At 43.1% G+C, this 24,237-nt stretch overlaps 1 protein-coding gene across 1 annotated transcript; it reads left to right on the top strand.

The window, feature by feature from the left end:
* Positions 1 to 236: 236 nt before the first annotated feature.
* On the top strand, positions 237 to 9,461 carry ENC1 (ectodermal-neural cortex 1 (with BTB domain)). The gene is made up of 2 exons (XM_015420353.1): positions 237 to 525; positions 7,671 to 9,461. The coding sequence occupies exon 2, from the start codon at positions 7,683 to 7,685 to the stop codon at positions 9,450 to 9,452; it is 1,770 nt and encodes a 589-aa protein (XP_015275839.1). The 5' UTR covers positions 237 to 525; positions 7,671 to 7,682; the 3' UTR covers positions 9,453 to 9,461.
* Positions 9,462 to 24,237: the final 14,776 nt, after the last annotated feature.

Raw genomic sequence — 24,237 nt, 5'->3', positions numbered from 1 at the left:
CTCACGTCTTGGCTCCTGCCCGAACTTCTTTTCCTCCCTTCTTCCACGCAACCCATGTGACGCCCTGCCTGGCTACGTCGCCAGGAGCTTCTCGGCGGCTCTGCCTCCCGAGCACAGCCAAGCCTCCGCCTCTCCCGCCCCCTGCGCGTCCCTCCCTCTTTGCATATGTGACCCTCCCCGCCAGCAATCCATATACACTCTTCCCCGCGCCAGCCGAGGCCAGAGGAGGAGAGGCGGGCGGCACGCTGCGGCCCCATCTCCTCTTGCTCTGACGCCGCCTGCACTTTCTGCAAACGCGCCGGGGCAGTTGCCCGGGCAAGGGCGCGCGGCACAGTTTCCCCACGCGGTTTCTCTTGCCTCGGAAATTGAGGGCAGCCGCCGGAGGACACCGAGAGGAAGCGCCGCCGCGAAACGTGTGCGGGAAAGGGGACCCCCCTCGTCTCTCTTTCTCTCCCCTGCGCTTCCATGCCGTGAGCTGCATGGTCCGGGGAGGCAGGACCTGAGCGCCCGGAGGAACCACCGGCTGTAAGTTTACTTCGTGCAGCATTAAGGGGGCTGGACGGTTTGCCGAGCGGCATTGCTGCATCTCCCGGGAGCGGGGAGCCGTCGCTGTTGACAAGGGTGTGTGTATTTTGCCCCTGTAGTCCAATTCCAATTACCTTTATTGGCAGAACAATAGCTTTAAAGAAAAAGTAACAGTAACCCCTGCAGTCAGGGTTGAGTCAGATTGTATGCAGATTTACTGAGAAACAAGAACCACTGAGTTCCATAGGACTTTCCCCCACCAGTGGCGGGGGCACGGGATAGTAGATTTCGCCCTGAAACCTGTTTTCCGTGCCAGGGCTAAGCCCTACAAGGAATGCAACACTTTTAAGAAGGGACTGCATTTGAGCATGTGCAAAGTTCCGCCTCACGACCCTTCTCCGCCGTGAGGAAATTGGGGCGACAAGGGGCTGTTTCTTCAGGAAGTTTAGCTTCCAGGCTTGAATGAGATCTTGCAGTTCTTATCTTGAAACGAAGGTAGCAATGTGTGTGCAGTGCACCTGGGGTTTCCTCCGGAGGCGGCGCCGGCGGCGACTGTTTGTGCAGCGCCGAGCAGCGGAGATGGGTCGCTGCACCCTCCAGGCAGGGCACGTTTCTTCCTTTCCCGTCCCACAGGAAGAGGGAGGGTCAGAGGGTGTGCCGCATGCTTCCTTCCTCCCTCTCTCTGCGTTCCCCGGGATGGCCCCGGTGTTTCATTTCAAAGCAAAGGGAAGCGCGGTGCAGCCGTTGACAGAGCTTTTGTATTTTGGTGGGGGCGCACATGCTTTGTTGCCTTTGCAGGCGGCTGCGGAACGTGCAAATTGTCGATAAGAGAAGGTCCCGACTCCCGACCTGCGCGTGTTTAGTTTTCAGGCGTAATAGATCACATAGCATTGTGATCTGCGGAACTGCAAAATAAATCAATCGGAACACGAAACAAAACTCCACCCCTCCCCCAACTCCCAAGCCAATCACTCCCTGGAGAGTTTGGAGGATGTGTTGCCTATATTACTAGATGAAGGTTTCAAAAATAAGAGATTGTGGCACCCGTGGATAGAAATTTGGATTTTAAGCCTTTCTGTGATGTTCTGAAATACCAAATATCTGGCAACCCGAGTAGTTTGCTCCTAGCACTTTGGGGTTTTGGTCACTCACTGTGGAAGAGCTTTTTTAAACAAGGTGTGTTTTATCAGCCTGCCCTCTGCATATTTAAAAGGCTATGCAAAGGATTATCCAAACATTAGGTTCTGTGCTGGATCAAGAGAGTGGATTCAGGCAGCAATGCTATGCATGCTGACTTGAGAGTAAGCCCCATTGAAATCTGGATTTACTTCCAAGTAAACATAAGTGAAATTGTATTAGAAACAGTTTCTGCACCCCTGTGTTCATTGCGCACCTGAGAAGAAGGCAGAATAGTGATTGGTGTTGAGCTAAGTGGCTTTGAGGTATCACAGGTCTCTGTAAACCAAAACTAGTTAAATAAACAACAGAGTGGAATCTTTGGCAACCCATATAGAGGGTACATGTGATAAGGAATGAAGAAATGTATCAATATTTGCTTAGTAACAAGTCTATCCCTCAAGTAAGTCTTTTGAAGTCATAAACAGGACTATGCATAGGATTTAGGGGTAAAACCAATGAACCTTAAGGCAAAAATCTTCCTTACAGGTTTGGCAGGGTACCGTTGCTGCATGCAAAGAACACAAAGTTAGTAAATCAAGGCATCATGTCAGAACAAGGTTTTCAAATCCCTAAAGATCAAAAACTGACTGTGTTTTTATATATATTCCAGTGTAACTTTAGGAAGACTTACTGAGTAGTCAGGAGAAAAATAAGATAACAAGAACTTGTTTGTTTTCTCTCTATAACTGTGCAACAAAATGAAATAATTTCATTGACTTGTCCAGCATACTGTCTTGCGATAACTAAGGGGAATTCCAAGTTCAGAGGCAGTACACCCCTGTGAATATCCTTGGTGGTGGATATTCACCATAATACCTGGCTTGTGAACTTACAACATGTAGAAGGCTGTTGGAAGCAGTATGTGGGTTCTGATCAGCTTGTCACCAGTGTTCCCTCTAAGCTGAAGTTAGTGTGAGCTAGCTCAGTTTTTTTAGCCTCTGGCTCACATTTTTGTATTAATTCAGGAAGGATGGCTCCAGAGCAAACTAATTTAGGCAGTACCCGAATTGCTTGCTCACAGCTTTAATGCCAGTATCTCACAAAGTAGAATTTTTGCTCACAAGACTCCACAGCTTAGAGGGAGCATTGCTTGTCACTACTTGGCACTTCTTATGCTGTTCCTTAAACCAGCTCAGAACAGAAGAGCATGCGTGAGCCATTTGATATGCTGCCTATTGAATTCCCAGTGGTGCAATGTTTTAGTTCAAGCTGTATGTCTTTAGTAAGCTGTGTTGAGCCTACCAACCCCTTCATTTCTATACATTCTTATAGGGAAATATGCCTGAACGCATCCTTTTTTCTTTAAAGTTTGTCTAATGCCTTTGTAGATTACCTTTACTAAAACATTTGAGGTTTGCATAATTTGCACAACAAGTGGAGGAACAAAATGTTTCAGGAGACTGCTTGGAATGCAGAACTGCCCTACTTATTTAGAAGCTGGTTGGGCACCCAACATGTCCAGGTAATCAGAGGTTCGTACAAATGGGTGTGTTGAGTACAGAGGGCTCCCTCTGAGATGGAGCTGCATGGAAATCAGCCAGTACATTCAAATTATTTGAAACCATATTACCCGTGTTCTTTTTTTGATAATTGGGGGGAGGGTCTGTTCTTAACTATGTGGGTGGAAAGTGTGTTGGCACAGACATGCTCAATAAGGTGTTATTTTATTTTTTAAAATTATCTTTTTATCAGGGTATATTTTCTTGGTTGGAGAGTTAATGAGAGATAAATATAAGATGTGTGTGTGTGTACTTTTGTCCAGTTTTGTTTACTCTGCCCTGAATTCTTCTGAAGTTGCAATTTTCTTATGGAAGACAGAAAGCTTTAGCCAAGGTTTTTCAAAAGCTTAACAGGGAGCAAACTTATCAGCTTGCTGAAATTCTGTACCTAGACTAGGGGATGCTTTCATGTGCAGAAAAAGAGACTTAATAGAATTGCCTTTCCAGTATAGTTTTAGTAATTGGGGTTCTTAATTGGGTGGGGGGGTTTCCAAATCAGTGTGCTCATTCCTAGGTCCCCCCCACACAAGTGGTCACTCATTGCTAATCTCAAATAAAAAGGATGCTTTATTAGGTTATTTTTTAGGCTGTTGTTCATATGATAAGGGCTATTTCCTGTGTGATGATGTTAAGATCTGTGGGACTTTTGGTTTGTAAGTAGTGCATGAAACTGGACTGACTTTAGTTGGAAACCTTAAATTTTAAAAAAAAATTGATTAGCTATGAATGTGTGTTAAGTTTCAGGCTTTCTTTCTGCCCAAATACTAATTCCTGGAAGGTGTGATCTATATTAAGTGACAGGACCTCTCTTATCAGCATAGAAATATGAAGATTCTACTTCTGCAGGGCTCAAGGAGAAAATCATTATAATTTCATATTTGAGAGACTTCTTACTTGGTTAAGTTGGGTTTTGGGATACTGTTATATAAAGTTCCCCTTGTTAGCTGTAACTCAGACATGATTTTCTTTCACTGTGCTCATGACATAGCAGTGCTTTGGATGGCACAAGGTAGCTTTATTTGCAGCAGTGGGGTAAAATGAGAATGGACTTCCTTCTAGTTCCTTGATTCCCACTGAGTTTAGAGGCTGGAAGATCTTGGGGGCATCACTGTTTGGCAACAGTAAATTAAGACCTGGCAGGAAAAATGTTGACCTTGAATGGTGATACAAAAACCACGGTATGTATCAAGGTCTAGCTGCAAGGTTTTACCTGATGAATGTAACTGATGAGGAAATAATATAATTTAGCTTTTCTCCCTAAGTGCAGCAGGGGGTTCACTGAGGGCAATAATGTAAATTTAATCCAGGATTAGCTTCTGGGGCTCTTGAATGTCAAATTAATGTTGATTATTTGTCAGATAACTTGATTAGATGAAGTGGATTCTAACAGTCATACTGTACTCTCTGAGAGATATGTATCACGTAGGTGAGACTTAGTTGGTCTTTCTTTTCTGGGCAACAGCATTCTTAATTACCTGTACTGTGCTATGTTAATGCAGAAATGTGACATGTTGTGCCCAAATTGCATTGTCCAGATGATGGGACTGCTTTGCAAAATGTAACACATGGCAGTGATCTTTATGAAGCTGTCATGAAGCTGTTCACACAGCATTATGGTTACTACACTAAATACCAAAATCCAATTAATAAAATGGTATTTTACTATTAAGGATGACTGGCATCTAGTAGAGTTTGAGGTATGTTCCTTGTTATACAACAACAGCCAGCCTGGTTTCCTTGAGAGTTACAGAGCATGTGTAGAAAGCGATATTAAATAGGTGTTACAGGCATTGAAAATAAGTAACCTTATAGCAACAATGAGGGAGGAGGGTTGGCAGCTGGGTTAATTCCCACCCTTTACTACCTGTAGTTGCTGCTCCTCTTTTCTCCAAGGCAAACTGAGGCATCTGGTCTGTAGCCAAGCCCTGTGGTCAGCTTGTGTTTTACAGCAGGTCTGTTCACCCTGAGCTCCCATATTTATAGAGCTTGGCCAAGTCCTCTGAGGTAGATCTGACTCATCACCCAGTAGCAGATTAAAGAATACCTCAGCTTCTCTCTCTCTCTCTTCAGGTTCTGTTGACTCTTTCTGGCTAGATGACAGGTTTAATCTTGTGGGAAAGTTTCATGGAGGTCATGACAAATTGCATTTTTCCTGTCTTTCAAACTGCCTTTATTCCTGTGTTTGGCCTATGCCGTAGAGATGTAGGCTTTACCTCTGGGCTGAAATGGTTTCTATGAAACCTCATTTAAACCTGGTTTGGCCTGTACAGCAGGCAGACCTCACCCCCACAGGGCTTGAAACTCCGGTCTGAGCAAGAGAGCTTTCTGTTGTGGTCAGCTGTATTATTGTGGTAGTGCCCTCATCTTCTACTCAGCCGCTTCCTATCCTAACAAATGCCTTCTTCTAGACTAGACCCTCCCCAACTCTCCCATCCTCATGTTCCTAAATAAGTCATAATCTCTCCTTATATATAATTGAATAGTGGGTGCCAAAGTTCTAATTCTAAAATGCACTCCCTTAGTGTATGGCTGATGGCACTGCTCCTCAGCATATATCGCCACCAATCAGAAGGCAAAGCCCGGGTCCCACCCACACCACAACTGCTGCGACAACCTGGTCTTTTGCATATGGAAGCTGATTGGACTTCAGTCCATTCCACACCTCAAACTCCCCCCCCCCCCTGCAAGGCAGTAGGAATTTTCAGTTGCATAACATACCTCATAGGGAAGAGGAGAATGGGTAACAATGGTTACCACTCTCCAGGTGAGGGCTACGGATAACTCAAACATACAAATGCTCTTCAGGTAGCAGAGATCAGTCCCTCTGGAGAAAACAGTGGATTCTGTCATAAAACCCTGCTGAGGTCGCCACAGGAAACTGACACTGTTTGCCCAAAGCCAGAGCACTCTCCCAGAGCCTCTTTCTAGATCCCGTTGTATTTATTTCCGCAACGGGCATTATTTCTAGTACCCAATATAAACTAGGAAATCTTGTCAGACTGCAAAACTCCCTTTTGTTAAGGCGCCTGTCCTGTAGAGTATTGTTGCCACAACTCTGATCATGTTAACGGATCTTACAGCACTTTGGTAGTGTACATAAAGTAAAACTATTTGTTAAAAAATAAAAGAAAACTATTATGCATGTATTGTTGCCCTGCTTTTCTCCCCAATGGGGAACCAAAGCAGTGTACAAATACAAAAAAATACAGTTAAACATAATGCTTAGCATAAAACATAACATCCTAGACTAGTAACTGGATTCCTTCAGCCCAAATCGCTCAGGGCACCTACGGGCTAAGACCCAAGAGCGCTTTGCCTCACACCTTTACCCACACTCAGGATTCAGTACCTGTAACATGAAGAGAAACAGAAGCTCAGCCCAGATTACAGGGTACTGGCAGAGATATTCCTGAGGTTCCCCTTCCCAGTTAGGGGTAACAGGTTTGACCTGGACAGTGGTGGGTGGGTGATACACCGTAAGGTTACCAGCTCCAGGTTGGGAAGCGCCTGACGATCTGGGGGCGGGGCCTGGGGAGGACAGGGACCTCAGTGGGGTACATTGCCAGAGAGTATCCATCCAGAGTATCCATTTTCTTCAGGGGAACTGATTTCTGTAGTCTGGAAATTAGGAGATTCTGGGAGATCCCCAGGCCTCACCTGGAGGCTGGCATCCCTAAGTATGAACAATATACTTTCTGAAACTAACTAGATTTTTCTTGAGATATTGTTCTCCTCTTGAGTAACGAGTTCTTTTTCTCTTAAAACAAATAAAACCAGAGCCCTATTTTCTTCCATCATGTTGGTCAAATCACACTGTTTGCAAATTTGGGCTGCTGTAGAGAAAAGGTGTCACTGTGAGTTAGCATCCACCCATAACATCTGGGTGATTATAGTTAAAAGAAAGAGGAGTGCAATCTCTTTCTTCCTTGGCTATGTGGGACTGTCTTATCAGAGTACCACTTTAATGAGTTCAATATAACTTTAATGAGTTTAATTTGAAGATGCTTGTGTTCCATGCGGTATTTTTACATTCCTGAAGTAGTGTCTTGCTGCTTCTGCTGCTGTGATTCAAAACAAAAGTATGCTTTAAGTATGTGTATATGTGCATATTTGTGAATCAGCTGTTCTACATTTGGGTGTGAGAAAAAAACAGAGCAGCCTATCTCTTTTATTCCCCCCCCCCCATCCTGACTTACACTGCCACTTTATACTGTCATGAAAGCAGGAGATCTGGTTTGCCAAGATGAACTTGTCTTGAGCAATAACTTTTTAGAATGTGCCACTCAGGAAATCCATTAGGAAGATGCATATAACAAATATGCACCAAGTTCTTTGCCCTCAGCTGTTGTTCAGCACTGCTCAGCATACATACTTTGGAAATGGGTGGGGGGGGAAGCATTTTTTTAAAAAAAGGCTGTTTTGTTCTCCCAAGATGCCTTAACTTTATTTATTTGTTTGTTTATTTAGGTGCGGAAGAAAATGTCAGTCAGCATGCATGAGAATCGCAAATCCAGAGCCAGCACTGGCTCCATAAATATATATTTATTCCACAAATCTTCATATGCTGATAGTGTCCTTACTCATCTAAACCTTCTACGCCAGCAGCGTCTTTTTACAGATGTGCTTCTTCATGCTGGAAACAAGTCATTCCCTTGCCACAGAGCTGTCCTAGCAGCTTGCAGTCGGTATTTTGAAGCAATGTTCAGTGGAGGGCTCAAAGAAAGCCAAGCCAGTGAAGTCAATTTCCATAATTCCATCCACCCAGAGGTTCTAGAACTGCTCCTGGACTATGCTTACTCCTCAAGGGTCATCATCAATGAAGAGAATGCAGAGTCCCTTTTAGAGGCTGGTGACATGTTGGAATTCCAAGACATCCGGGATGCCTGTGCAGAATTCTTGGAGAAGAACCTTCATCCCACAAATTGCCTCGGCATGCTGCTTCTGTCAGATGCTCACCAGTGTACCAAACTTTATGAGCTCTCTTGGAGGATGTGCCTTAGCAACTTCCAGGCGATTAGCAAAAGTGACGATTTTCTTCAGCTCCCCAAAGACATGGTTGTGCAGCTTCTGTCAAGTGAAGAATTAGAGACCGAAGATGAACGACTGGTCTATGAGTCCGCCATGAACTGGGTTAACTATGATCTCAGTAAACGGCACTGTCATTTGCCTGATCTGCTGCAGACTGTGAGGCTGGCTCTTTTGCCAGCCATCTATCTAATGGAGAATGTAGCTACTGAGGAGCTTATCACCAAGCAGAGGAAAAGTAAAGAGACTGTAGAAGAAGCAATAAGGTGCAAGTTGAAGATTTTACAGAATGATGGCGTAGTCACCAGCTTGTGTGCAAGACCTCGGAAAACCGGCCATGCCCTATTTCTTCTGGGAGGACAGACCTTTATGTGTGACAAGCTGTACCTGGTGGACCAAAAAGCAAAGGAGATCATTCCAAAAGCAGACATCCCAAGCCCAAGGAAAGAGTTCAGCGCATGTGCTATTGGCTGTAAGGTCTACATCACTGGTGGCCGGGGATCTGAAAATGGTGTCTCAAAAGATGTTTGGGTGTATGATACACTTCATGAAGAGTGGTCCAAGGCAGCTCCCATGCTGGTGGCTCGATTTGGTCATGGTTCTGCTGAACTCAAACACTGTCTATATGTTGTGGGAGGGCACACAGCAGCCACTGGCTGTCTTCCAGCATCTCCTTCAGTATCCTTAAAACAAGTAGAACAGTACGACCCTGTGACCAACAAATGGACAATGGTCGCTCCACTTCGGGAAGGAGTCAGCAATGCAGCTGTAGTCAGTGCAAAGCTGAAGCTATTTGCTTTCGGCGGTACTAGTGTCAGCCATGATAAGCTACCCAAAGTTCAGTGTTATGACCTGTGTGAAAACAGGTGGACAGTACCAGCCACTTGCCCCCAGCCATGGCGATACACAGCTGCAGCAGTCCTGGGTAACCAGATTTTTATTATGGGTGGAGATACTGAATTTTCTGCATGCTCAGCTTATAAATTCAACAGTGAAACTTACCAGTGGACTAAAGTGGGAGATGTGACAGCTAAGAGAATGAGCTGCCATGCAGTAGCATCTGGGAACAAGCTGTACGTCGTTGGAGGGTATTTTGGCATCCAGAGATGCAAAACGTTAGATTGCTATGACCCTACGCTCGATGTATGGAACAGCATAACCACAGTGCCCTACTCACTCATTCCTACTGCATTTGTGAGCACATGGAAGCATCTCCCTTCTTAACTGCATGCATGGCTTATACAGGTGAGGAACCATACCTGAACTTACAGATGGATACTTTATGTTTACAGCCTGTCTCATCTGTAGACGTCAACAGAATGAGTTAAATGTTTTTTCAGAGGAGAAAGGGAAGTAGGATGATTTAGCCAATGCCATATCATATTAAGATAGTAATGGGACTCATCTCTTTACTAGGTTGCAATACAAGCCTAGTTCATACAGGATATTTTGTTCAGTGCTGTCAGTAGTGCCTACTGGCCCCACATATGCATTTGTGTGGGCAATGTAAAGTATAGATAGGGCAATCATAGGTACAGCCCACAAAAATTCCTGGGTTAGTTGTAGAATTTTATTATTTTTTCTGGATGGGTAGCTGTAATGTCCCTCTGTGCACATTTACATAAGCATATGCCTGCAAGTAGCCAGAGCTGATTGTGCATCAAACCATCATACATCGATATGATTGTGTAGATGAATGGTATGATGATTAAACGTTCACTTCTAACTAATTTATTTTTCTATTAACTGATAATGCCTTAATTGCATGCAATTAGCATGTTCATACCATTATTTACCAGATTCCTCTGATGACTGCAGTTACTTGGGGGAAAAGTTAAATTGAAATCAGGAAGGCTAATTACACATTCGTGTGTTTACGATTATGGATTAAGCTGGCAAGTTGTTGACACTGATGTATAATTGGGCAACTATAATCTGCCTGTGTGGGCTGTCTATTCAATACTGTATTGTTTTGGTCCTGCCCTGGCTCCACGGAGCTCAGGGTTGTGTGGGTGGATTGTCTGCCCTCCATCTTATCCTCACAACAACCCTATGAAGGTAGGTTAGGTTGACAAATCGACTGCCCCAAATATATCCAACCAGCTTCTTTTGGGACAATCCTGTGACTATTTCAGATGTAGAGCCATCTGTGAATGTTGCAGGTTCATATAGCTGATCCTGATGGAATTGGGATATTTATCACTTAAAAGAAGAAAGCATCTGCTTTGGGGAGGGGCAGGGAGTAGCTCCCGTGTGTGATGATGTATCATTCTGAGCTGATGCTTATAAGGAGACATGCCAAGTTGGTGCAAGTAATAATTTAATCAGCAGTTCAGAGAGTTCTAAAAGCACATAAATTTTACTTTATAGCTTAGCACTGTGACCCAAATTCACACCTGATGATGTGAGCAGGTGCAGTACTGGTGACCTCAGTGGAATGGCATCTGCTTACAAGCTACTTTGAATTGGAGTTGGCTCATGCAGGTGGCTGTGTAGATCTTTTGCTATTCTTGCAAACACTTTCCCTCTTCTGATGTGAGCTTTCATTTTGAAATGCCAATAAAATCTTACTTGCAAAGTAACATTTTCTTAACAGCAGGCTAGCGATTGATTGAAATGTATTTACTGTGCTACCCTATGCGTACATCCTCCAATTTAAGCTCATTGAAATCAGTGGGCTTAGATGGAGTAAATCTACATAGGATTGCTCTGTTCGACTGAGACTGAAATCCTTAAAAACTTTTAACATAAAAATAAGCTCAATACTATAAACCCTGCTGTCTTCAATGCAGTTTACTCCCAAGTAAAAATGTATAGAACTGCAGCCTTACCAGACGTTGCACTAAAACTGACATGATGCAGTTTTAAAAATTTATTTATCTGTCATTGGATTTATATTCTGCCCTCCCTGCAAGCAGGCTGAGGGTGGGTCACAACAGTTAAGATACAGTATAATAATAAATACAGTTCATACAGAGATTAAAATTGTTAAAACCAGCAGATAGCAAAAGATTCAATTTCTGGCATCCACAAATGCCTCCCACAAGTGCAGGACATATGATGACTAAAACAAGGACCCATTTAATGGATGCCATATTGCACTGCACCCAGGCAGTGTAGGCAGGGGAGACCAAAGTCTTCAGGCGTCCACCACCTCAACCAAAGGCCTGGCAGAACAGCTCTATTTTATAGACCCTGCGGAATTGCATTAAATCCCTCAGGGTCCTGATCTTGAGGGAGCATGTTCCACCCGGACAGAAAATGCCCTGGTCGAGGCTAGGTGGACATCTTTTGGGCTAGAGACTACCAGCAGATGCTGCTCAGCAGAGCACAAATCTCTTCAGGGCACATGGGGGGGAGAGATGGTCCTGCAGATACGTTGTTTCTAGGTTGCATAGGGCTTTGAAGGTTAATACCATAACTTTGGAGCTGCGGTGGCTCAAGTGGTTAAGACGCTGAACAGGCTGTGGAAGGTCAGTAGTTCAGCAGTTCGAGACCCGGGTGCCGCATGATGGAGTGAGCTCCCATCTCTAGTTCCAGCTCCTGCCAACCGAGCAGTTCGAAAGCAAGAAATTGCGAGTAGATCAATAGGTACCACTTCGGTGGGAAGGTAACAGCGTTCCGTGCGCCTTGGTGTTTAGTCATGCCGGCCACATGACCACGGAAACGTCTTCGGACAGCGCTGGCTCTTCGGCTTTGAAACGGAGATGAGCACCGCAACCCTAGAGTCGGATTTGACTGGCTTTCGAGCAAGGGAACCTTTACCTTTACTTTACCATAACTTTGAACCAGATCAGGTACTCGATTGGCAGTCAGTGCAATTGGCATAGCACTGGCTGAATGCCCGCCCACACAGACATCGCAGTCAGCAGGTGTGTCACCACATTTTGCACTAACTGCAGTTTCTGGGTAAGGTTCAAGGGCAGCCCCGCATAGAGTGTGTTACAGTAATCCAACCTGGAAGTGACCATTGTGTGGATCACTTTACCTAAGTCCCAGGAGGAGAGAGAAGGAACCAACTGCCTGACCAGCAGAAGGTGGTAAAAGGCCGATCTCACAGCCTTGGTGACCTGGACCTCCATTGGAACTCCAGTCTTTAAAAACTACCCCCAGAATGTTAAACCACATATTAACTAGCAGTAGGAGGTATTCCAGTGGAAGTGGTCCAAGGATTACAGATCTATTTTCTGAACAGATACCGTGCCATGTTATTTCTTTTAGGACTTGGATGCAGCATAATGGACCCATAAATTCACTCTAGTTGTAAAAGCTTCTTGGCGTCCTTCTCTTGAAAGGAACTGGCAAAGTGGCCCTTGCAATAAAAACAGGAGAGCCATTTAGGAATAGTTTTCAAATCACATGGCAGATTAGGCTGTTGAAGCACAGGTCCATCAGCCAATATGGCTGGCATATTACAAGCTTAGTTAGCACACTTTGGTCATTTCCCCCATAGTTCACATGGCAGAATACATAGCTGGCCTGTTACTGTCAGTCTTGTGAAACCTGTCAGTCATATTTCCTTTCTGCTATTGTCCATGTGTTCCACTTTTCTGTCAGAAAGCTGACCTCTGGTTGACCTTTGTGGCTTCTATCAAGATGCTGCTCAGGTCTCACACTGCCTTAGCTTTGCCCAGAAATATAGAACTGGGCACTCCCACATAGTTCACAGTGGAATTTAGTGTGCACTACATGATTCAGGTTGAAGTTTTGATGGAATACAATTGGTTTTTGTGGTGTGCCAGTCCTGACCTGAAGTTAAAAGTTTTGGGCCCACATCAGATCCCCACGCCTTTTTATTTTTTTTAAAAAAGGAAAGTCCTGAATTCTGTCCATTTGGGGGTAAACACATGGTTTGAGAATATCATGCATGGCTGTGGCTAACTGTGAATTCCCTGTAACTGTGAATTCAAGCGAATAAAAACATGAAGTCTTGAGAGAGAACTAGGCACACCCCTTTTCAAATCACACCATTTATTATTTCGGTGCTGATTAATATGATTATCATAGTAGTTAAGACATTTTTAGAATTGTTCCAAGAAAAATACTGACACGTTCTTTCAGGATTTCACAGAAATGTTTGAAGGGGGTGGGGGGAATAAAAGAATGTGATGTGTATATTCAGAGGACTGCCCTTTCAAGTTAATAAGGGCACAGAGTAAATTTGCTTGCTTCGCTGCTCCCCTCCTCCCCCTTTCCTTAGCTTAAAGATAACTGAATGGATGTGGCCCTAGACTACAGTCTCTGGCTCTGCCTGTCCATCCTGCTAGTAGGGTCTTGCTAGCTCCCGCTGTTCTGTCAGTGGGAGGGAGGGACAGAAAGGAAATTACTTCTGATTGTGCTCATTTTCATGGCGCTGTGTGGCCCTGGCCTGAATGCAGTTAGGGAGATCGTGGTCTGCTTTGTTGCGTCCTTCAGAATTAATATTGGGTCTAGTGGCTGAAGAAGTTGTGAGGCAGGGACAGAGTGACACAGTGGACACAGGAATGTGCAGAAAGCCTTAATAAACAAGGAATGTTTCAAAAGCAACAAAAGGGGTGTGTGTGTGTGTGTAGGGTTTGTCTGTCCTTAAACTGCTGGATGCTGCAAGCCAGGGCTGAACTGTTACTCACTGTACGGAGCCAGAGGAGAGCATTCACATCTTGAGGTTTGAATCCAGCTTTCAGTAATGCATGTGTACTTCCAAATCAATTGCCACCATATTAACTGGAGCAGCTTTGCCGTTATACCATCAGAAATCCCATCAAAACTTTGCCTCATGCATTTTGGCAGTGCTATTAATTGCTACTTTAAAAATCAGCGTGGTGCCTGGTTTGAAAACCAGCTCTTAGCATAATGGAGTGGGAAGATGCAGTACAGACGCCAAACTGTGGCATCCAAAGCCAGTATTTTGCACTGAATAATCAGCTTTCAGAAAGGGCTTCAATAGGGGAGGCATTGAAGCATACCATATTGTCACATGACAAAGCCCAGTGAAACAGAGTTCTGACATAATGAATAGCAGAAACCTTTTAAATAAGGGGATTAATATGTCTGCCATTCATATGCTGAATCAATTCTATTCAGGATTCTCTATGGTTAACAGAGGGCATTGGTTGGGGATTCTCTTCTTCCAACAGGCTGGCTTCCCCCCCCCTTTGCTAGTTTGATTTGGCTCATGACCAAAGTGGCTAGCCTGTGACTTCTGTCAGGCAACTTCTTCCTTGTTGGAGAGAGATGGCTTTAGATGATTTTTGTCTGTCTCTCTGCCATATTACATACTTGCATAGCTCAGGGAAGAATTTGGTACTGATTTGGTTAATGGAATGTAAGCCATGTTTTTACCGCAAGTAATTTACACTAAGCAGAAAAATCCACCATGGATACTGTCAGAATAAAGAGATATTAATTGGAGTGGCAGCATCTGGTTTTCAGCAAGTTTAATTTGTTTAGTTGATTAGTCATCAGCAGCTAGCTAAAAAGACACCAACTTTTTGTGTCAGCTGGGCCCAGACGCAAATGTTTCTCTGAATTATTAAATTGCATATAAGTTCACCAAAATCCTTTAAAACTTTTCTTTCTTTTGTTTAGTTTATTCCATTATTTGGTGAAGAAAGTGGAACTTCAGTGGTGGAGAACTGGCTTTAATGAAGAAAAACTTTTTTTGAGTTTGAAGAAAATCTGCACCTTCTACATTCTTAAAGCTGGTAATGAAGGAATGGAAGAAGACCGTTGTCTTCAGTATATCAGCACATGGTTAAACTATGAATGAATGAACTTCTGATCTGGTCTCTGTGTTTGTAATTGTGGATTAATGTCAAGTTTAATCAGCCCTTCAAAGCAAGGGTGAGGGGAGGGGGTAGAAATATGGACTTCTTCAGAACTGCACAACACAGCACAACCCTCGATTTTCATGGACTTTGCCGTTTTTGTGTGTGGAATTTGAAATGGTTGTCACCTCTCTTTGTGACAGTTTGAAGCGTCAGCGGCAGCTGCACAGGAAGTGGGCCAGATCTGGAGCAGTGAGATGTCTTTGTGAATGAAGTTGCAGCTGTATCCCCTGCCACTGAGATGAGCTTGTTTTCTTAGGCATTGCCCAGAGCATTAGTTGAAACGGCTGAGCTGTATCATTGTAGACGCCGCGAGTAACTGTCTACTTGCTAAAGGGCAAGACAACTTGGGGGTGGGGGCTTTTTCAATATTGGCAGGTGGAGGCAGATGACTCCCTCCCCCCCAATATTTGATTTCCTGTTGTATTTATTAATTACTACCACTGTCCTGCTTCGAAATTACTTGTTGTAGATATAGATATTTATTGTTCGGTGCTTGCATGCTGAAACGATGCCTACAAGTTGTCTTCAAGTTGTAAGTAAGGGCTTATGTGAATCGTATGTTTTGCACATTCTGTGGTCTCTGACTTTGCTCTGCTGCACAAGAAAAAAGCTGAGTAATATTCAAGGAGGGAAGGACAAGGTCAGCAATGGAAGGGTTTGCAAGGCAGAGTCTTAGATAACACACCTATTAAAGGAAGAAGTCATGGAGGTCACTTTCTCAGGCCGCTGACTCCAGGTGACATGGGATGTGGCTTGTTGATAGTATCCCTGTTACGCTTTATTTGCCTAGTCATGCCTTTTTGAATGAACTCAACTGGAAACAGCCACAGTCACATAACAGCTTTCTTTTTGTGCAGCTTCAACACTACTGGAAAAAGAGGGGGGGGACCCTGGCAGATTTTCTGTACACAGAGCCCTGTTCTTGGCATTATCCAATGGTTGTTTTATTTATTTATTTATTTTTGCATAATGGGATGTTCACCATTGCCATGTTTTATCTGACCAGTGGGATTTTTTCTGGTTCAAAATAAGTAGGAAGATGTTTTTGAGTGTAGCTTTCTATCCATTCTTTTACATTAACTGGTTATAGTTTACTTCTAAGGGATGAACTATGTATGTGCCCTTCCCTTCCCCCTGACTATTATACAAAGTTCGGCATTTTTTTAAATGATGGGGAAAAGGTTGCTACATCGCCAAACATTTGGATTATTTTGCATTAATCAGAAAGGCTTTCAGATACTTTCTACCTGGATGTGTCACACAGGACCTTAGTTAATGAGATTTCTAAATGTCTCTCCCCCCCCCAATTTATTACCTTAAGTTAGTTCATACTGCCAAGCCTAATGACACCCTTCGTGTTAAACATGCATGGTTTCTTTGCCAGACCTTTAGTCTAAAAGGCACTATTGACATGTGTTCTGTTTCATAAAAATTAGTACAGCCCAGATTACAAAGCTGCTGGGCCTCCCTCTTGGTTGGTTGTCATGTCTGAACATCATATACACAAGATTATTTTGAGATGCATGCGTGCATGCCTAAAAAAAGTCACAATGATAATGCCTGCCTACATCATGATGGTGATGCTCTAGCGCAACTCTTAAGAGCTTTTGCCACTTGGGGAAAAAAAACATTTACAGTCTTCAAGAATTTTGTCATGGCTACCATTGACTAATTTTCCAGACTCTGTATATATTCATTTCTGAAATAGTATGTTAATAAGAAATGAATCGTGTTCCATTTTTCAAATAGCTGTGGCTCTTAAATATGTTAGGTTTTTGATGAATGATTCCTGTAGTTCAGAGGTTCTTAAACTTTGTATGGCAAACCACTGTTCTGATTTGCATGTTTTTTTTTTTTTTTGGCAGGGGACACATTTTCTTACGCTGTGACTGTGAAAAGGAAGGCCAGTTCAAAGGGCTCTAAATTACCATCCTTCCTTCACCCATATGGAAATGTGCTGAGCACATGGGCTGAAATAGTGTACTCAGGCACTGTGTCAGCTGCTAGATTTGTGGATGTTCATATCACTAACTTTTCAGATGTTACAGCCATGTGTACTGGGAGCCTTCTAACTGCATGTAGATCCTTCTGATCCTGATACTTGCCCTGTTGTCTGAAGGCAGGCATCATGCATTTTGCATGTTTGTATGGCTTCAGTACATACAAACTAACCACTGGCTTTTTCAGTGTTCTGGTTTGCATGTACTGAAGCTGTACACACATAAAATATGTGCATTGCCCTTGTTTAGACAGCATGCATATCAAAAGCTCTGGGGGTAGCATGAACTCCCAGTATGTGCAGTTGCTCGGCTCCCAGGATGTGGGGATGTAATGTCTGAAAAAGGCGTAAGATGCGGTCAACAAAAGTTACTTTTTATAACAAAAGTTATAGTGTTCAACAACGCTGTGTTGAAGTGCAGAAGGAGTTTAATTTTTAATTTAATTTTAAGGCCCTTAGCATTTTCCTCTGTTGGTTTCATTGTGATCCTGTAGTCTAGAGTCTAAGAATTACTGCTTGGAGTTGGGTATGAAAAGGACTGTCTACATACTAACAATATAGAATACCAATAGAAAGATCTATTAACAATTATGAAAAACAATCCACCTTCAAACAGTGTGTAGTTATTCGTTTACAATATTGGAAGGGAGCCTTAGAAAATTTATGAAGTATACAATAAAACTCAAATTCATTTGATCTAAGTTCTACCACTGCAAATCCTTGCTGTCCCCCATTTGTTATTAGGGTTGTGCTCTCTGCCATGTTGAACAAATAGGTAACTGTAAAGGAACTGTCCGTGTGTTTTGCTTTCACTTTGCACAGGCATGAATGATTCAAGGTGTTGAGTAAAGGGTCTAAAATTCTTTGTTTTCTTTGTTGAGAGAAGTGACAAAATTCTGTCTGCTGCAGCTTTCTATATAGCTGCTTAGCTTGTAACACAAGTCTTTTTTGTAATACCATCCAATTTCCTAAAGCGTCTGAAGTTACTGCCATTGCATTTCAAAGCAGTGGTTTGCTTTCAAGTCCTTGGATTTAATTCCTGGGTATGGGTTGAAGGAAACTGAAAATCAGGGTGGGCCTCTATCCCTGCAGGCGAATATTTTGGACTCCCGTTCTTTGAATTGATGTGGGAATTTTGGCTTACTACTTGGCGATTTGAGTCTTAAACAGCCCACACTTCTGAAACAAATGCAGTTCACACAAGAGTACACACAAAAAACCTTGGCATAAGACAAGGAAGTTCTTCGTATTTTGTGGGCTGGTTACTGTGGAAACATGAAACAAAGGACAGCCTACCACTTCTGGTATAATTGTGTAGCCCCTTTTCTCTAGGCCTGACACCTGTCTGAATAAGAGTGATTAGAGCTGAATGGTGCCCCTTGTCTGACAATTGAAGATGTGGTTCACATACCCAAAAAAAGAGAAAAAAAGGAAACCGTACAAGTGAAGAAGTAAAATGTCTGTTTGTGTCTCTTTGTTTGCTACCATATTTTGATGTTTTGTAAAACTGCATTTTTTTCCACAATGTGAACTGAAGGTCAATAAATTATTAGAAGTTTTTGCTTCAATGAACGCACTTTTGAGGTTTTAATTTCTGGAGGGGGTGGGTGTGTATGTTTGACTCTATTTTTAACTCCTGTTTTCTTAATAAAAAGGGCATCTCCAGCTAGGAGTTCACTGATATGTTTTAAATGGCTGCTTCAGTTACACTTGGAATGCCCTCCTTTTTGTTCTGCCCTGTCACTCTTGCTCTGAACTTGCTCTAGAAGTTCAACAGCTAAAATGACAGGAGCTTTAAGAAAGCTCTGTGGACAGGATATGTAAGTATGTGTAATTTTTTTTTTGTCCCTAACACTGAAACCTGGTGTAGTGACTGATACTCCTTCAGTAGGAAATTATGCAACTCAAATCCTGCAGATTTATTCCTGGACTGGGGGAGGGGGGTGAGAAGAAATACTGTGTTTCTATAGCATGCAGATTTGGTCTGAATGTTTCTTCAGTAACATTTCCTATTTCCGTAATACTATGTAGTCCCGGTGTGGGTTACAAAATATGGATGAGATCCAGCCAACAATAAGCATGCTTTAAGTTTCAGTTATTTCAGTGGGAGAATTAAAGTGCATTAGTTCTCTTTCTCATTGAACTCAATGGGATTTTAAAGTGCTTAAGCTTGGTGGAATCATGCGGTGCGTTCCCGGTCTTGCAATGAAATCTGAGTGTGCCCTGTTCCATAAAGAAAAATCACGATTCCATTAAAGTTAATGGGAATTTTGCCATAAAGGCCCATTAATAGAGCCTGGATGTCAGCCCAGAATTGTACATGCATAAATTTCATTGCATCATTGGAAGTCAACCTCTCTTTTCCCTTTAGAAAGATGAGGTGTTAGATTTCAATGTAAGGAGATTCCTAGGACTTTTTTTTTTTAAGCTGAAGCAGGAGGATCAACTCTCAAGTGTACCCCTGCTGAGAGGGATGTTCCTTTGTTAGCATTCCCCCATGACCACCATGCTCTTCTACCAATCATGGATGAGAATCAGCAGAGCTGAAGGCACCAGAAAAAGTAGCATAACTTTTAAAATACAGCATAGAGGATAGTGCTATCTTGACACTTCCACTTTTCCAATCCTGTGTTTTCAAATCTGGGGAAACAGACTTTTCACAGTTCTCAGAGACAGACATTCACAGAGGAAATTGTATTAATGCTGCTTAGAAATGGAGGCTGAAGCACTGATGATGGAGGAGTACAGTGGTGTGGGAAGTACACAAATAAAGCAGAAGTGGAGATTGTGTGAAGAAGACCCCGCTTGTATCCTTGCCTATCATCCTTTAGCGAAGGCTCTTTACCCATCTTTCTCACAAGGAATCCCAGATGCATTTTTTTCCATTGGGCAAATATAGCCACTCTATTGCAGTGGCTTGCAACAAGTATTAAACACAACTAGTAAATCCCTATAAACACACCAAAATAATGAAATGAGCAACAGCATAGACATAAGCAGCAAAACATGGAAAATCAATACAGAAGAGTCTTCAGGAGAGCTGTGGTCATTATTACAAAGGTGACTTCGCTGTGATGTAAAATGTATGTGTAGAACCGAACAAAGTCTATTCCCAAAGTAAGTAAAGACCATTCCTTAAGTTAAAGAAATGTATTACTTCAAGCCTGCTGGTAACAACTCTTCATACAAAATAAATCCTACATGTGTCAGAGACAAGGCTAAACAGGAACTTGACTTTGTGACATCTAGTTCTCCCCCCCCCCACCGCCCCCAATGTTCTGGTCTTGCATTATCATTTCTAGAGAACACTATCACTTCCAGCATAAGTGGTACGGGAAGAAGAAGCAATATCTGGATTTCTTGACTCTTTCTCTATGCATTGCCAAGATCTTTGAACATTTGTATTCTAAGATTTTAAATAAATATGTCACTGTCATGTATAGGGCTTCTTTTCTTTGTCAGTACAGTTTGGCTCAGACTAGCTTCAATGTTGAAGTATAAGACTGAAGAGTGTTATGCAGTAGTAAGAGTGTCAGAGTAGTACTGGGGAGACACTGATTTAAATTCCAACTCAGCCATGAAGCTGACTGGGTTATTTTGGGCCAGTCACGCTCAGCCTAACTTACCTCACAGAAGTTACGAAAATAAAATGGAGGAAAGGACAACCATGTCTGCTTCTCTGGATTTTACCAAGGTAATAACAAAAGGTATGGAATCAGTCTTTTAATTCCTGTTGCCTGGCACAAGCATAGCGCTCTTAATGTCCCTTCAATCCCAGTGACTCTATATCCTTGATCCTAGAGATGCCAGCAACTGAGCCCAGGCCTTTCTATGTGCAAGGCATGCATTTGACCACTGAGCTACACAGCTGAGCCTGCCTACTTTCTTTAATTGCACAATATGCCATTTTGCTTGGTGCCTGAAATGTGCATGTAGACAGCCAGGCCATCTGTCTTGTATGCCTTTCAAAACAGTCTGCGAATTGAAAGCATCCTTATTTGTTTGAGACCTTAGGATGTGAGTCAACCTCAGGAGCAGAAGGCATGACCAGGCATTATAATGAGTTTGGTTAAGTAAATTAGCACTCTGTTATAATCAGGTTTAGGCTGGGCTTTTGCACCAATAGTGCTTTGAGAATCCCTGGAAACTAAATCAGGCAATTTTTTCTCCCCTATGTTACTTTGCTCAGTTACCTTAGCAACCATAATCTTTATCTCTGAAGAGGGAGCCGTGAAGGAAGGAAAGCAGTAGGCATTTCAGCAAAGACTCTGGCTAATCCTTCTCTTATGTTGTCAAATTTTGGTGGCAGCTGCCTAACTTGCATGCCAGGTGGTACTGGGATGTCTTCAAATATTGTGCCAGTGCTGCGTGTTTTGCCTGTTTTTTTTTTTTGGGGGGGGGGGTGGCCTTATTTTCACCAAAAAAGCTCATGGCTGGCATCATATATTAGTGTGATGACAACTAGATGTTTCAATGTAATCATATAAAATGGCAATAGTGTGATCTTTGTTAACACAGCAGCTTCATTGCTCATCTGAAAAGATGGAAGGGTTTTGCAACAAGTTGCTGAAGCCTCTATGTGAGAGCCTATGGAGCTCCCAAGGACCAGAGATGGTTGGAAGCCTGAAGGGTCAGCCAAGCCAATCCCTGGACCTGGAATCATCCCCCTAATCCAATGGTGTTCAACCCACATCAGGGTCCTCAGGGAGGTCCAGGAGCTCCACCTGCTGGGTCATGACCTCCTATAAAACAGCGTCTTTTGCTGCTTTATGGAAGGACCAGCTGTTAGTGCTCATATTTAGAGAGGGAAGGCTCCATTTATCCTACTTCCATATGTATGCTGAGAGGAACAGCTGGACAGTGATACAAGGTCACTCAGCAGTAGAGAGGGTTCCTCTATCGCTGTGACCTTCGACTTATTCCTCATTATGGTACATCTTCCAGTGCTCAGCTTTTGTTTCCTGTCCCCAGCTATCTTGGTCTGCTGGCCAGGATCCCGGCCTTGACATTGGGTCCTCCTCTTCTTGCCACATGTTTAGAATTCACTTGGTCTCATGCTGCCGCCTTTCATTTGAAGGTGGGCCCCATGTCAGGAAGGGGTGAAAACAATTGTAGTAGATCATTCTTCCATTTGTTCTTCAGACGCCACCATGGGAGAGGGTAGATTGAAGATCATAAAAGTTTAGCAAGTGATGTACCTTTGCTGGATACGGAACAGTTGCCTGGGTACAATGACCCATGCAACGCTCACTTCCAGGGTTGATTACTGTAACTCACTTTACATGGACTTGCCCCTGAGACTGATCCGGAAACCCCAAGTAGTCCAGAATGCGGCGGCATGCCTGCTGATGGCATCGCCTGTGTGGGCATGCATTCAGCCGGTATTGTGCCACTTGCACTGGCTACCAATAAAGTACCAGATCCGTTTCAAGGTGTTGGTACTAACCTTCAAAGCCTTACACAGCCTGGGACTGACATATCTGAAGAACCACCTCTTCCCATATGTGCCCAGAAGAGCCTTGTGCTTATAGGACCAATGTTTACTGGTTACCCCTGGCACAAAGGATGTCTGCTTAGCCTCGACCAGGGCCAGGGCTTTTTCGGCCTTGGCCCTGGCCTGGGGGAATCAGCTCCCACTGGAGATCAAGGCCCTGCGGGATCTTTTATCATTCTGAGCTTTTCTGTCAGGCCTTCGATTGAGGTGGCAGGCATCCATCTCAGTTGGCCTCCCTGCTTTAGTTCCCAACCTGCTGATAGGGCCCATCGAATTCCACCTTGTGGCCCCAACAGATTTATATTGCTGCTACCAATTTTATTGTTTTTATGATTTTAATGTGATTTTATTGTAATGAGTCTTTGACTTGATTTGTTGTGATCTGCCCTGAGCCCGTTTGGGGAGGGCAGAATAAAAATCCCAAAATAAAATAAAAATAATAAATAGAGCACCTAGACTGCATTGTACCACTGATATTCTTGAATTACGGAAATGGGAACCAGGAGACTAAAGGTACAGTTCTTACCCCACCCACCCATCTCTCCTTCATTGATACCTTTTATGAATTTAGTATCTAGTATGTTGCTCTTTCTCTGAGGAGTTGACAGTGAGGTGCTTGGTGGTTAGCCCATTTTTATTCTCACAACTACTCTGTGAAGTAGGCTAAATGGGGTGTTACTGACTGGACCAAGATCACCTAGTGAGATTCATTTTAAAGCCAAGGATCTGAACTCAGGTCTCTCTGAGTCACAAGGGCTTCATGTGTTCTGGAGCAATCTTCATCTAGTGGCAACACACCTATTAGGGTAAACCAGAGCATCTCTAGAGTGAGGTATACAAAAACCTTAAGCCAGCCCTAGCAAGTTTTCATCCTGAGGTTACAGGTAGATCAGTGATAAGACAAAAATTCATAAAAAGTATCAATGAAGGACAGATGGGTGGGAGGGATAAGAACTGTACTTTAAGTCTCCTGGTTCCTATTTCTGTGATTCAAGACCAAGAATATACTGGAGGGGGGGACCCTCTCTCATGTCATTAATGATTTTTTAAAAAAGGATTTCCATGTATTCTGGATTTGCATATTGGCATAAATCATAGCAATATTGGCAGGTATGTCAATACTGACAGCATTTTTCTTGCACAGATTGGTTTAGAGGAAGCCCTGATTCTTTCAGGAACATGGTTATTCCTTAGTTATCTAAAGAGAGTAGATTGAAAACAGATTATATATGTGTGTGTGTATACACACAGAGAGAGAGAGAGAGAGAGAGAGAGAGAGGTATATGGGAGCCCACTGATAACAGGGCTGTCAAGTACTATATGGTGCCTTCAATATTAAAAGATTTAAGTGCTATTCGGAGTAGTTGCTAAGCAATGGGAAATAATTCTGGCTTCTCATTCTAAAACCATCCTTCTGCATTAATTCACTCCCTCCTTCCATTATTTTAAAATAAAGATCATGAGCCAAGTAACCAGCTGCCTGGTATAAATATGTGCAGCTTACAGTTCCTCCAAACCACAAATGTCCTTCTTCCCATGTGTATGTCAAACACCTACACTTAACTTCTTAGATTCTACTTGGCCAAAACCTAGGGAATAGCTGCACTTACAGGGACCCTAACTGCTGTAAGAGGAGACTAGCAAAGGTTTCAAACTTTCCTGCTTTTCATTATTTTTGCCGTTTTAACAAGCCTCTTAGATCTGTTT

The sequence above is a fragment of the Gekko japonicus genome, unplaced genomic scaffold (assembly GCF_001447785.1).
Source record: "Gekko japonicus isolate JY-2015 unplaced genomic scaffold, Gekko_japonicus_V1.1 scaffold412, whole genome shotgun sequence".
Taxonomy (NCBI): domain Eukaryota; kingdom Metazoa; phylum Chordata; class Lepidosauria; order Squamata; family Gekkonidae; genus Gekko; species Gekko japonicus.
Note: the sequence above shows the minus strand (reverse complement) of the source record. Positions and strands in the feature narration are given on the sequence as shown.